Consider the following 13,435-nt stretch of genomic DNA (forward strand, 5'->3'; position numbering starts at 1 on the left):
CCCACCTTTTCGCCATAAACAATCCATGAGCTAGTTTTGTATTGTAGTATGACTGGTGTATTATGTCTGTCCGTTCTCTATCGGCTTGGTTGGCCTGCATGTCTTTTTTCTGTCTTTTTTGTTTCTCTTTCTTTCCCGGGATGCGCCCGGGCCGATGTAACTATTGGTTGAGGGGGCGCAATATAAATAAATGTATCATATCATATCAGAAATTCTGTAGACTGCGAAATAAAACCCTTTCCCCTTCAATTTCTTCTCCACGCACACATCCGCGACCCACTCAAATGGCCATGCGACCCATCAGTTGAGAACCACTGCTCTATAATGCCTCAGCATCGGTGAGGTTATTGTCGTATCCAAGTTCTTTTGAACACAACAGACGCATCAGTATATACATATGTACAATGTTCAATGCAGTATGGTAACTGAGTTACCATACAATATACAATATACTATATTACTATGCAATACTAATATACAATATACTATATAGTGCAAAGCAGAAATGGGATGAGGTACAATTTAGGTACAATTTACAGTAAGGTGTACTGAGGTATCATTTACCAATAAATATAAAGTGTGTTTAGGTGTTCTAAAGTGTGGAGAGTCGGTGCTGCAGTGTGTTGTGTTTAAAGTGAGTGTGTGTGTGTTGTGGGTGCATTTGATGGTTGTTGCATAGTAGGGATGCCCCGATCGATCGGCCACCGATCGTTATCGGCCGATAATCAGTATAAATATGCGATCGGTGATCGGTGATAATGTTTTATTTTCGCCGATCGTCAAAACCGATCTCACTCGCTGAGTTCTGTCTCAGACACCGGGAGCTGCACACAGTGCAGCGGCGTCTGCTCCTCCTCCAGGTCTCCCGCACGCATGTAAACACGGGTCTAGTCTAGTGGGACGGGACCTCCGTGAGGCGCTAACGTTGGCTACCGTTACAAAATGACCCAGTCAACTATTCACTTTTAGTTTAATACATGATGAGGCATTGTCTAACCGAACGGTATCTAGCCGGCTAGCTACTGATAGCTCCTGATATCAACAAATGCTCCAGCAATAGTCTAGTACTAGTGTATGATACCTCCGTTAGCTCACGTTAGCTTAGCTCACTGTTCAAAACGAAATGTCCCATTCAACGAAATAGTTCACTGAGGCGTTGTCTTAACGTTATATAGCCGGCTAGCAGTAGCTACAGATAGCTCCTGATATCAATGTCTTATAACACTCATTCAATGCGTATTCCAGCCCCGGCTTGCATCGCAGTCACAAACTGGGATAGCTGAGGGAGTAGGGTATATCTGCAGAGCCTAGGGTATATCTGCAGAGCCGCAGGGCATACTGAATGTGATTTGATCAAAGCAGAGTATACACACAGACAGTGGAGATAGCGAGCATTTTGACTTGTTGCGTGGTGGCGATGTCTCGCAGATAATACAACTACAAGTATAATTATATAATATATATATTTAAAAAAAATTAAATAAAAATAAAAAATTATATAAAATATATATATATTTTTTAATCAAAAACGATCGATATCGGTATCGGCCGATATGGCTCAAGACGATCGGTGATCGGTATCGGTGGCAAAAAACGTGATCGGGGCATCCCTATTGCATAGTGTTATTGTTCGTAAATTAGAACAAGGGATACGCTGTATTGTCACTTTTATTAATATTACTATGTGAATACTTAGGAGACAGATCAGCTCAGTTAGTTATTACTATATGAATACCTTATTATGAGAAATCAGATCAAAATGTTCCCAGGCAGGGAAAATCTCCTCTCTAGCTGATATCATCAGAAAAAAAGAAGCTGGAACAGATAGCAAACAAACACGCAATAAATGCCTAAGTCAACACAATGTGAGGTCATAGGAGACTATTGCGTTTCGTTGCCCCATTATCTCGAATCATGCGCCAAATGTCCTGAATCAGTCACATGGTACGACCGGCGCGTGAGGTTCAACATCACCACACGTCATCAACACAAGCCTCGATACACTCCATGTTACAAAGGGTCAGATTAAACCGAATATATATATTTATTACTTGAGATATATTGTATAGTATTTGCATATCGTCTGATATCCCTTGTATATTCTTTGTACATATACACGGAATATCCCTTTACCTAGTACAGGCCAGACCATAATATTCGTTCTCCTATTGGACAGCGATCCCCTAGGCGCCACGGCCATACCCCCAATGTCTAGTTCAAAGTCACCGCTAAGACATGCCTGGACATGCCCGGTTCTGCGCAAGAATACGAGACAGAAATAAGGCTGGTACTAGATTGTTCACCTTACGTATAAATACGTTGCAGGTGGATACAGCAGTTAGTTACCCGAAACGTGTTACCCCAATAAGTTGAAGCCTCACACCACGATACAACGTGCTGTGAAGTGGGCCCGTTTTGCCCCAAAATAGAGCCTTGAGACCGCGTGCAAATTGATAGCTGAAGTGTCAGAGTTTAACGCTGTATCGTCGAGTTCGACCTATTCTATTATTAAGTAATAGTCTATTATGTATAGTGTGTCGTGCGGCTACCGTTCTACAGTGACCAGCATTACCAACGTTTCATCGTACCGAGCTAGTGTGCTTATCCAGGCTGGGCGGCCTAACCTGGTGCCGTCATCCGAGGAGCCCTAGACGAGAACCGTGTGGATATGTACACTGGATAACCTACCCGACGACTACAGAGCCCTTTTCGGCTGGATTATATTTGCTTTGGTCCTGTGGCTGTTGGAGCGGAGAATCGTCTACACCCACTACTGTGTGGGATTTACCCTGTGAGGAGCACCGTCGAGCCCGCCTCTAGGACCCCTGAGGCTGGCTAGCTTTCCTCCATGCGGCACTGCATACCGGAGAATAGCTGTTGTTTGTCTACGGATCAAGGGATTATTGCACTGTCTCCTGTACCTGGAGTCTCCTTATTCCTCGTTGACCCAGACTTCTGCTACCGACAAATCCTCTCCCCTGCTGGCTTACAACCGGAGGGACCCCCTTAGTATCTCCAGCTGACCTACTAGTGTACCATATATAATTCTTATGATACAGGTGGTATTAATTATCTCCTGCGTAATATGCTCATGGACTTACGCTCTTGACCTATTCATGCACATTCTTCGCCTTACAAGCGCAACTCTCAATCTTGATAAGTAATGTAAGATAATCTTCATGTTCTTATAATAAATATTCTTCTAAACAGTATTTCTTGTGAAGCCGTGTTATTGTGGGGGTGTTCATCTCATATACATGTGTACTGTATGGCCAGTAGTAATGTACATAACTCAGTAGTGGTTTAATGATACCATACTTATTCAATACAGTCAGGGAATTGTACCCCTCGATACACTCCACATAAAGTCCTGGATTATCAGCGCTCCAGGGTGCGACTGTTTTGGTCGCATTTTGCAACCAAAACTCAGAGCAGTGCGACTGGATGTTTTCCCTTGTCGCACTGGTGCTCCCAGCAGGTCTGTCTGTGTGTGTGTGTGTGTGTGTGTGTGTGTTTAGCGTCTTTTTCCCCGTGGCCATGTGCGTTAAAAAAAAATAAAAAATCTCTGCCTTTGATTTGCTATAACACGTGCATTATGCAAAGACCAGCCCAGATCTGCCTCTGATTGGCTCTGATCATCACCCTGCCATTATTGTTCACTGAATGACGGGATAAACAAAAAAGCCATGTGAGCATCAACTTTCCGAATTGAAACGATAAAAAAAGCACAGCGTCTCATTTCATAATACAACGTTTCCGAATGGACGTTTGGATTAAACAAAGTGTATGCAGTGATGCTTTCCCAGCGGAACACACGCTACTTAACGTTACACAGGTATGTTATATACACGTTAATTAAGCTATGTAACGTTAGAGTGTAGCCCTTTAGCTTTAGCTAACGTTAAGATAGCAGGAGCCATCGGTCAACAAAGCTGTTTCAACAAATGGATTCACAAAATGGATTATCATTCAAACGTTATTCAACCTCCCGTTACCAGTAAGTCCGTACGTCTACTACTCAACCGCAGCAATGTGCGTTATGTGCCTAAACTTTGCTAGTCAAGACTCGACAGTACGCTGGGTTGAGGCACGGACGGAAGTGGCCATTTTTCAAAATAAAATACCCGAAAGACTATTAGTATAGGGAGGTGTAGTGGTTACTTCCTGGTCTATATGGAGGTGTAGTGGTTACTTCCTGGTCTATAGGTAGGTGTAGTGGTTACATGATTGCTGTTTCCGGCCGGCCCACCATCTTGAAAACACAATGTATTTGCCCATTGCCCATTTCTAAATCGTCTTGTTTAAAACAAATAAAGCATCAACATTGGCATGGTGTACCTTTCTGTGCGTATTCATCCACAATCTATAGCTCAACATGAAAATATTCTCTAATTGTAAAAAAAAAAAAAAAAAAAAATCGCTGAATTTTATTTCAACCAAAAATGCTTAACAAATAATGTTAGTGATAGAAGGGAACTCATTTTGTGCAAAAATGGAAAGCGTTCCAAATGTTCATGAGGTAGAATTGTTACAATAGCCGATAATCCATTTTCCCAAAGATAAATCCCTATATGGGTGGACCTCGCAGGCGGTCCAAAGTGACGTCAGACTACACCTCCCTATTTAGGAGCAAATTGTTTGCATGATTAAAAACGATGGTTCGAACATCCATTAGAAAAACCCTGGCGAATGTTCGAATCCCAAAAACAGGCTTGGGGACAGCTCTAACAGGAGCTGAGCTGAATGTGTTAAAATAGACATAAAAATTTGAAGGATTGGACTTTGCGAGCTAACTGTAATACAATGTTATTTTTTACAATAATTTACATAACATCTTAAGAAATGACTAATGTGTATTGAAACTGACAAAGGTAATGGTAAAGGTAACGCTTAAAATGTATTATTGCAGCGGCAAAAGGCGCAGTGGACATTTTTGGGTGCACCTAAATTATGAGCTGGTGCACCTAAATGAAAAAGTTAGGCGCACTGGTGCAACCAATGTAAAAAGTTAGTCTGGAGCCCTGATTATTCAACAAATGCTTTGTGTGTTTACAGTGTGAAGTCTCTGTGACGGAACTCTACTGGACCAAGGCTTTCTACTCAAAACATCTGGATCAAAACCTTCTTCTTGTGGAAACAGAACCACAACATCTGTAAGTACAATTATGTTTACTTTGTTTTCCTCTTATTGCTCCTCCTTGCAGCAGCGGCACTCGAAAGGAGCCTTGAAGTTGTACAATCCCACCTTAATTGTAAAAAATGCCAAATGTTTTACATTTATAGTACTTTACCATCTCCATAGTCAACTGCAGCGACGTAATTTTCTTCACAATAAAAGATTACATTTCTCCAGATACATTTACATTTAGTCATTTAGCTGACGCTTTTATCCAAAGCTACTTACAAGTTCTGTACGACAAGTCATCAGGAAGGGCACAACTCTATCAGCTGAGTAACATGTTCATCAAAGTGTTGCGTGTTACAGTGTAGGTTAGTTTATTAGCCATTATGTTTGCTCCCCAATAATAGAAAATAAAGTTGGCACGCGCCATCCCACCCATTGCACGAGGTCTCTGCAGTGTACATCTTTTTATCCTGCACGCTTTTTTGTTCCAGATAAAGGATGATATCTGGTTGTTTATCTTGGAAAATAATGTTTTAGTTAGGAAGACTGGGAGGCTTTGAAATATTATATAAAAATGTAGGCAGTACGTTCATCTTTATTGTATTGATTCTTCCACCCAGGGAGAGAGGCAGGGGGTCCCAACGTTCAATATCTTTCGTCAGATTATATAATAAAGGCTGATAGTTAGCTATATATAGGTATTTATGTTCATGTGTGATCATAGCTGTCAACCCTACCGTTTTTCCTGGGATTCTCCTGTTTTTTCAACCCTCTTCACGCCCTGTTCACGGTTCACGGAATTGGCACGTATTTTGTACTTATTAATTTTTACAAAATGGCTGCAATTCCCCTCCGTGACGACAGGTGGCAGCAGTGTAGATTAGAACGTTATCACGGGAAGTCAGACCGTTGCGACCCGAAGAAGAATAAGAACAGCGACCGGATAAAGCTCAGAGCTCAGGGGAGAGACTGATGCACCGATGGTGTCAAATCAACTTAGCCAGTGTCTCTTGATTGCCCACTCTGTGGCTTTTGTCTCTGGAACAAAATGTTTGCAAATCTTCCGTGGATAAAACAATACAAAGTTACTGTATGTGATGCAGGAATGTGTAAATGTGTTGGTAAACAGCCGTTTGCTCTGCGCCTCCCCTGTCGTCCCCTAAGGTTCACGCGTCCCCTCCTCCCATTCCTCCACGGAGAGCATGCCTTCACTGACGCCCAATTTCCTGAATGCGATTTATAAATATAAATTGATCCGTTTTAAAAGTTGTCATGAATTGTCATGGTATGACAAATACAGTTACTGGTAACTTGCAGGCATTGCAGAGATATTGAGGAAAAACACAAAATCGCATTGGCTTTTTTTCTATCTCACTTTTCTCTGTAGACACACACACTGTTCCAAAAATGATATTCCCACTGCTAAATTAATGACCATAGGTATTTTTTATAGCTTTAACGAGTTGTAGTATTAATATGTAGCCTACAGTGATGAAGGTATAAAGACACTATGGTAATACATTGATTGATTGCTAAATTTAACAGATTGCAGAATGGGTACAATACAGTATTGCACAATACACAATTGTTATGGGGATGCAGACCAGAGAAGGACTTCCCCCATTTTCAATTCATAACATTTACAGTCAAATCAAATACATTTACAGATTACAACCTTTATTTAAAGGGGAACTATCTTATAAATGACCTTTTCCAGTGTTTCGGGTTATTTTATAGCTATGTGGACTTATAGTAATAGAATCTATGTCTCTAATTCTCGATTTGGCGCATTCTTCCAATTCTCCCCTCACAATAATGTCCCTTCCTCAAGTGAGTCATCTGAAAATGTGCCTATATGGGACGTCATATGGTGAATTTGCATAATAACACCCGCCCCCCTCTATCTGCCAGGCAGCCACGAGCCAGCGCAGGTAAACACAGTTGAACAGTATTTATTGCAGGACGCAACCGCAAGCAAATTGAATTGAAGTGAGTTACTTAGCATTGGATTATCGTTATGAACAGATCGGGGCTACGTTGTGCTGTTCCTAGCTGCCGTGCAACGAATGTGACCTTGCATTTATTCCCTGACGATAGCGTGACCCGTCATCAATGGACAAAGTTTATTTTCGGCGACCCGCCGAATGGTTTTCCAACTCATCGTAGTCGCGTCTGTACCGCACATTTTTGCGAGGATGACATTGATAACAAAGGACTTTATGATGCTGGGATGAGTTCCAGGATTACACTAAAGAAGGGTGCTGTACCGTGTATTCGGGACCCGAACGAATCCGTAAGTACAAATGTAATTAGTCAGCTAACTAAATAATTGTTGCTAGCTTAGCTAACGTTATTTTAGCTCTGTGCTTCATTATATATATGTAGACCTAGTTGTGTGTATTGCGAATGAATGATTGTGTTCCTTGTGTGTGTTTGGGGGGGAATAGCTAGGTTTATCTCAGCTGTTTATTGCGCCAAGGAAATCTAACGTTAGTACACGCTGTGTGTGTAGGTGTGTGTTATGGTGCGTTCACGTCAGGTGGGAAGAAGCGGACGAACCAGATGACATCTCGTTGCTACAACTAGGAAGCATTCACGCGTTGAACTCGAGGAAACGCCCACATCCAAGATGGCGATAGCCTACTGTAATTAGCCTACTGCTAACTGTAGACGAACAGCAGCAAGTATAGCTCGTTTTTCATATGAAGAGTAGAGCAGTATGATTGTATTATTCTGATTATGTGATCAAAGTGATCATTTTGATTTGTATTGCCGACATCGCCGTCAAGCTTGCTGCCATGATGGTTGATACTTCCGCATTTCGGGACGCGAAGTGGGAGATATCGGGGTATATAAAAAACTCCCATATGACCTAGTAGGAATTACCACTAGGAGGCTGACGTGAATGGCTTTTCCCAGTCGGAAGCTGGTTCTTCCGCTTCTTCCCACCTGACGTGAACGCACCATTAGACGGAGTGTAAGGTATTCCATCCTAATTGTGAAATAAATGATCAGATAATCCAGTCGGGCCTGACTATATTCAATATCTAAACTTTACCTGCACTATTCTTACCCTACCTTCAATGGTTTTATTCCAAGTAGTGAATCAAAATATGTTACAGACAGATTATGCATTGTATTGTATTATATATGTAATTGTTTTTATCCTTAGGGCAATGTAAATGTAAGCAGGCCTTTGCAGCGCCCAGCTACGCGGGACGCAACACGCTCCCGGGACATCTGTTGCCAGACCGACCCCCCAAATAGAATATCTATTGGCACTCAGCTCTCTATAAGAACTTTACAGACGCATGTCAAAAGTCAAGGTTTGTAACATTTCTGATCAATTAGCAAATTATGTATTCCAGTTAGTGCTGTGATGTGTTGCTTAGAATATCAATTCTGTAGCTATTGCACATGTAATGCACACATGTAGTTTTGGTAGCTATAATAGCCTTTAGATATCAATCTATCTACTGTAATATCATCCACAGGCCATAATCTGTACACATTGAACTAAAGTCTGCCTTCTTTGACTAAACTACTGTATGTTTTCTAAATAGCTGTTCAGGCAAAAGTGGCGTCTGTAGAGGTTGGAGTTGGAACCCCAGGCTGCTGGTTCAATGAACCTGCTCCCTCCACCTCAACACCAGTGAAGACGGTTCGATCCGGTAAACGACCACGGCTGGATTTGGATTTGGATGACTTCTTCAGCTCCCCCTTTCAGGACCAAGAGCCTCATGACTCCACCTACACCCCTGACTCAGCGACGACCGAGTCCTCGATTCTAGCGTAAGTTCTTAGCCAGTAAATAGTAATGCTGTTCTAATAGTAATGTGCCAGTTCTGATGTAGATGACGTCATTTATTTACGTCATTGTGTTTCTTTTTTCTTTATTCTTACGCTCATATCCCTTGAGCAGGCAAGCCTCACCACCCATATACGATGTACCTAAATACATCGTATACGAAGACTGTCTCCTCCAGTTATTCCAAAAGTGTCCGGTGTGCAGTGCTGCATGTGATGTCCAGAAGACAACGCGAGGAACCTTCTTGGCTGTCAATCAACGGTGCCCCCATTGCCAGTTTAGCAGAAAGTGGGCGAGTCAGCCATTGATTGGAACCACACCTGCAGGGAACCTACAACTTTCTGCTGCTGTCTACTTCACAGGGGCATCTTTCAACCAAATGGAGAAGGTATTGATTGCATAAGTCATGTATCCATTATGTTTCCATTTTGTTTGTGTTTAGCGTTATTAATTTATTATTTTCTTGTCTTAAAAAATATTAGGTTCTCAATGCATTCCGCGTCAAGACGATGAAGTACAGCGCGTTTCGGAGACACGCCAGGATGTACTTGGAACCTGCCATTATTAACAAATGGAAGACACAACAGGAGGTAAACGGTACTCTACCCCCCCCCCCTCACAGTGAGCTGTGTGGTTTCCACAAGGAAGCATACTAGGACCGCTACTCTTCCTAATTTATGCAAATGACATGTCGGCAGCCTGTGAAGCAATATAATCCAACCAGAAAAGGTTCTGCAGTCGCCGGTGTAGGTTCTCCGGTGTACATATCCAACGGTTTTCGTCTAGGACTCCTCGGGTGGGGGCACGAGTTTAGGCCGCCCAGCCTGGATAAGTGCACTAGCTATATACACGACGAACCGGTGGTAATGCTGGTCACTGAAGAACGGTAGCCGCACGATACACTATAAATGATAGACTATTACTTCACATTAGAATAAGTCGAACTCAACGGTACTGCGTTAAACTCTGACACTTTAGCAATCTATTCGCACGCGGTTCTCAAGGCTCTATTCAGAGGCAAAGTTGCCCCCTTCACTACACGTTGTCTCGTGGTGAAGGCTTTACTAGTAATGAACGAATTGCTGCTGTTTCCACCTGCGCCGTATTTATACGTAAGGTGAATTATCTAGTGCCAACCTCAGTTCTGTCTCGTATTACTGCGCAGACTTGGACATGTTGAGACATGCCTTGGCGTTGCCTTTGAACTTGCCATTGGGGGTATGGTCGTTGGCGCCTAGGGGTCGCTGTCCAATAGGAGAGCGAGTATTATGGTCTGGTTTGTACCCAGGTAAAGGGATATTCCGTGTATATAAAGAATATACAAGGGATATCAAACGATATACAAATATTATACAAGGGATCTCAAGCAATAAATATATATATTCGGTTTAATCTGACCCTTTGTAACAGTAGTAGTATGGCGATATTGTGTGTATTGAGCCGTACTGTATTGTACCCATTCTGCAATCTGTTAATAAAGTTTTCATTCATTCATTCAGGTGACTCTTGCAACTTTGAGCCAGAAGAATAAGGTCATCGTTGGCAGCGACATGCGTGCAGACTCCCCAGGTTAGAAGCATTTCCCAATGTCAGATTTCTACTTTATGATTTAATTCAGAGTATTGCACTACATTGATGAAATTGTTATTCTACTCCTGTATGTCCACAGGCCACTGCGCAAAGTACGGCAGCTACTCCGTCATGGAACTAGACTCCAACACTGTCATAGACATCCAGCTAGTGCAGGTGAATACCGGTATACTACTTGTAGTGGCCGCTTGTCTCATTGAATGACTTGAATGTCCAAGATGCAGCCGATGTAGTTTGCAGGGTTTTATTGTCCAAAGGAAAAGATGAATGATGATGAAGTTTAACAGAGCAGTTGTCAATTGTTTGTTGCAGATAAGCAGTTCCAGGTTTGAGAGTGAATCCTCGCAGGTGCATGTACTAGCTCTGAATACAGAGCCTCTTATAATAGAGCTGGTGTGCCCCCTAGTGTCCAAACATAAATACTGTTCTACCGTTACCCCCTCCAAACGGTTACTGGAAAGAATTACACTCCTCCACATACAAATTTATTTGGAATAACAAACCACCACGTATAAAAAGATCCACCGCACAGAGAAACAAAGCAGACGGAGGTATGGCATTTCCAGATTTCTACCACTACTTTAAGGCGTACACTTTAAGACCACTAACAACATGGTTTGATCCCCAAGCATTAGTATCCAAGGAGAAATTTAGAAGAAAATATAGTAGCTCCACATAGGCTGAAGGGCATAGTATACACCAAATTACCAATTAAGCAATGCGATCCTAAATTATTATTATTATTATTATATAAATGGCATAATCACATAACGGGTATTAGGGGTATATCCTGTATAAGACATGACTAAATGGTAATTTCATTGGATATGCACTGTGAATTAATGCTTGTATATCTTTTTTTTTTTTTTATCCACTTTTTCTCCCATCCCAATTTCGTATCATCCAATTCAACCCTCCCCTGTCACGAACGCTGTTTCTTGCCTCCCACAAGCCGGCTGCAATGTGGACTAAGTCATACATAGCACAAGTCCCCTCCGGTACTTGAGGTAACAGCAGTCGCATCTTTTCACCTGCGCAGCTCGATCTCTCAGTGTCGAGGAGTAACGCGTGGGAGGCTCACGCTGCCCCCGACACTTCCTGATTCTACTGCGCAGGCGCACCAACCGACTTGTAGGAGTCGCTTGTTCACAACGTTCGATCCCCACCCTTCAGTTTTCCCTCCCCGTAATACGGCCAATGTGTATTACTGCGGACGACCAGCTAAACTGAAAACAATGTGGAGAGCTGGATTCGAACACGCGAATCCTAGCGTCTCCACACTGGTGGCGAGTGCCTTGCCCACTACACCACCTAGCCGCCTTAATGCTTGTATATCTTATCGTGTGTTGTCATGTTTGTTTATATGTCTGTTTAAAAAAATAATAATAAAAAAAAATACAAAAAAAAATCTAGAAAAAAAAAAAATACTGTTCTGCCTCTGTTCTGTTCAACAGAGCAATGAGGTTGGTGGCAGTTACCATATAGAAAAAGAAGGATTGCAGCGAAGCCTAGCTCTTCTGAAGGACAGTGGTGTGACATTGGATTGCATTGTCACAGACCGTCACCCCCAGATTCAGAAGTTCCTGAGAGATCAGGGCATCAATCACTTCTATGATGTCTGGCATCTAGCAAAGGGTATGACACATTCAATCTCTTATGCTGTTGTTATCCTGTTCTGTTTAAATATGCATGATATCAAAGGTCTAAAATTAAGCTGTGTAAACAATGTATAGCTTGGTAAGTAAATCAATTATGTAATAGACTGGATGATGACTTATGTTCTGCAAAATCCTATTACAAGGGTTGTCTAAGAAGGTGGACCAAGTGGCCAAGGACAAGGACTGTCTGGTGGTGAAGAAGTGGAGGCAAGCCATAACAAACCACCTCTACTGGACTGCATCTTCATCGCAGACAGGCCCTGAGAAAGTGGCAAAGTGGACGTCACTGTTCAACCACATGCATGATGTCCATACACATAAAGACCCACTGTTTAAAAAGTGTCTTCATGCGGACCATCTCTCAAGAGATAAGAGCAAGTGGTTGAAGCCTCGTATGTACACACTATGGTTATGTGTCAGAAGTTGATATTGTCAAAAGACCTATGTATGTCTGTCCATCTTTCATGATGAGTATATATTTAACATATTTTTTAAATATGAAAGAAATAGTAAAATAGTTCCCCTTTAATGGTTAATATTTTGATAAAATACATATGCTATACACTAAGGACGCAAGGGGCTGATTCTCTGACATATATACACACATTACATATATACATACTAGGGCTGACCTTCGAATTTTTTTTTGGCAATCGAAGCTTCGGGGGCGAGCTTCGATTTTTAATTCGAAGCTTTTTTTTTTTTTTTTTTTTTATATCTTATGTTGTGGGACTTGTACAGCACTTTGGTAAACTTTGTTGTTTTTAAATGTGCTCTATAAATAAAGTGGATTGGATTAATGAATTAAGTAGCCCCTTTCGTGACTGTGACGCAGCCAACACAGTGTGATTTAATTCAAGGTGGATCGCTGTTGTCGTTTGATTTCATGGGAACTACCAATCCCCCAAATCAAGAATGTTTAAGATGAATGAAGTAAGATTTTGATTATTTGAAATATGGCCTGTGTAGACTAAACTATGCACAGAATATGTCAGTCTACAAGGTCCGGATTCTACATGGTCCGGCAATGTAGACCTTGTAGACTCCACTACAGACCAATTATCAGTGAATGTTCATGCATTTTTAAGAAGGGCTACTTCCACAAAAAAACAAAGAACTCACCAAAACATCTCAGTAGCACCTTATCTAAATGTTCTATTTCATATATGGAGATTCATATTTATTTATGTATTGCATGCATTTCTACATTTTATTTCCTATTTTGTTTATTCATCCCAGTATCTTTCTTTCTTA

At 41.7% G+C, this 13,435-nt stretch overlaps 1 protein-coding gene across 2 annotated transcripts in view; it reads left to right on the forward strand.

Annotated features, from left to right (window-relative positions):
• LOC311233115 (uncharacterized protein) overlaps nt 1-12,807 on the forward strand; it is a 486,775-nt gene extending 473,968 nt beyond the window's left edge. The window contains exons 1-6 of one of the 2 annotated variants that reach the window (XM_084320004.1): nt 9,243-9,321; nt 9,416-9,523; nt 10,433-10,502; nt 10,603-10,679; nt 11,978-12,158; nt 12,325-12,807. In XM_084320004.1, coding sequence (XP_084176130.1) covers nt 9,313-9,321; nt 9,416-9,523; nt 10,433-10,502; nt 10,603-10,679; nt 11,978-12,158; nt 12,325-12,608 — 729 coding nt within the window. In that variant the 5' untranslated portion in view covers nt 9,243-9,312 and the 3' untranslated portion in view covers nt 12,609-12,807. Of the gene's footprint in view, nt 1-9,242; nt 9,322-9,415; nt 9,524-10,432; nt 10,503-10,602; nt 10,680-11,977; nt 12,159-12,324 lie in introns of those variants that run through there. The other variant, XM_084320005.1, reaches the window with a different exon arrangement.
• The last annotated feature ends 628 nt before the right edge of the window (nt 12,808-13,435 follow it).

This window comes from Notolepis coatsorum (assembly GCF_963971535.1).
Source record: "Notolepis coatsorum genome assembly, chromosome: 8".
NCBI lineage: Eukaryota > Metazoa > Chordata > Actinopteri > Aulopiformes > Paralepididae > Notolepis > Notolepis coatsorum.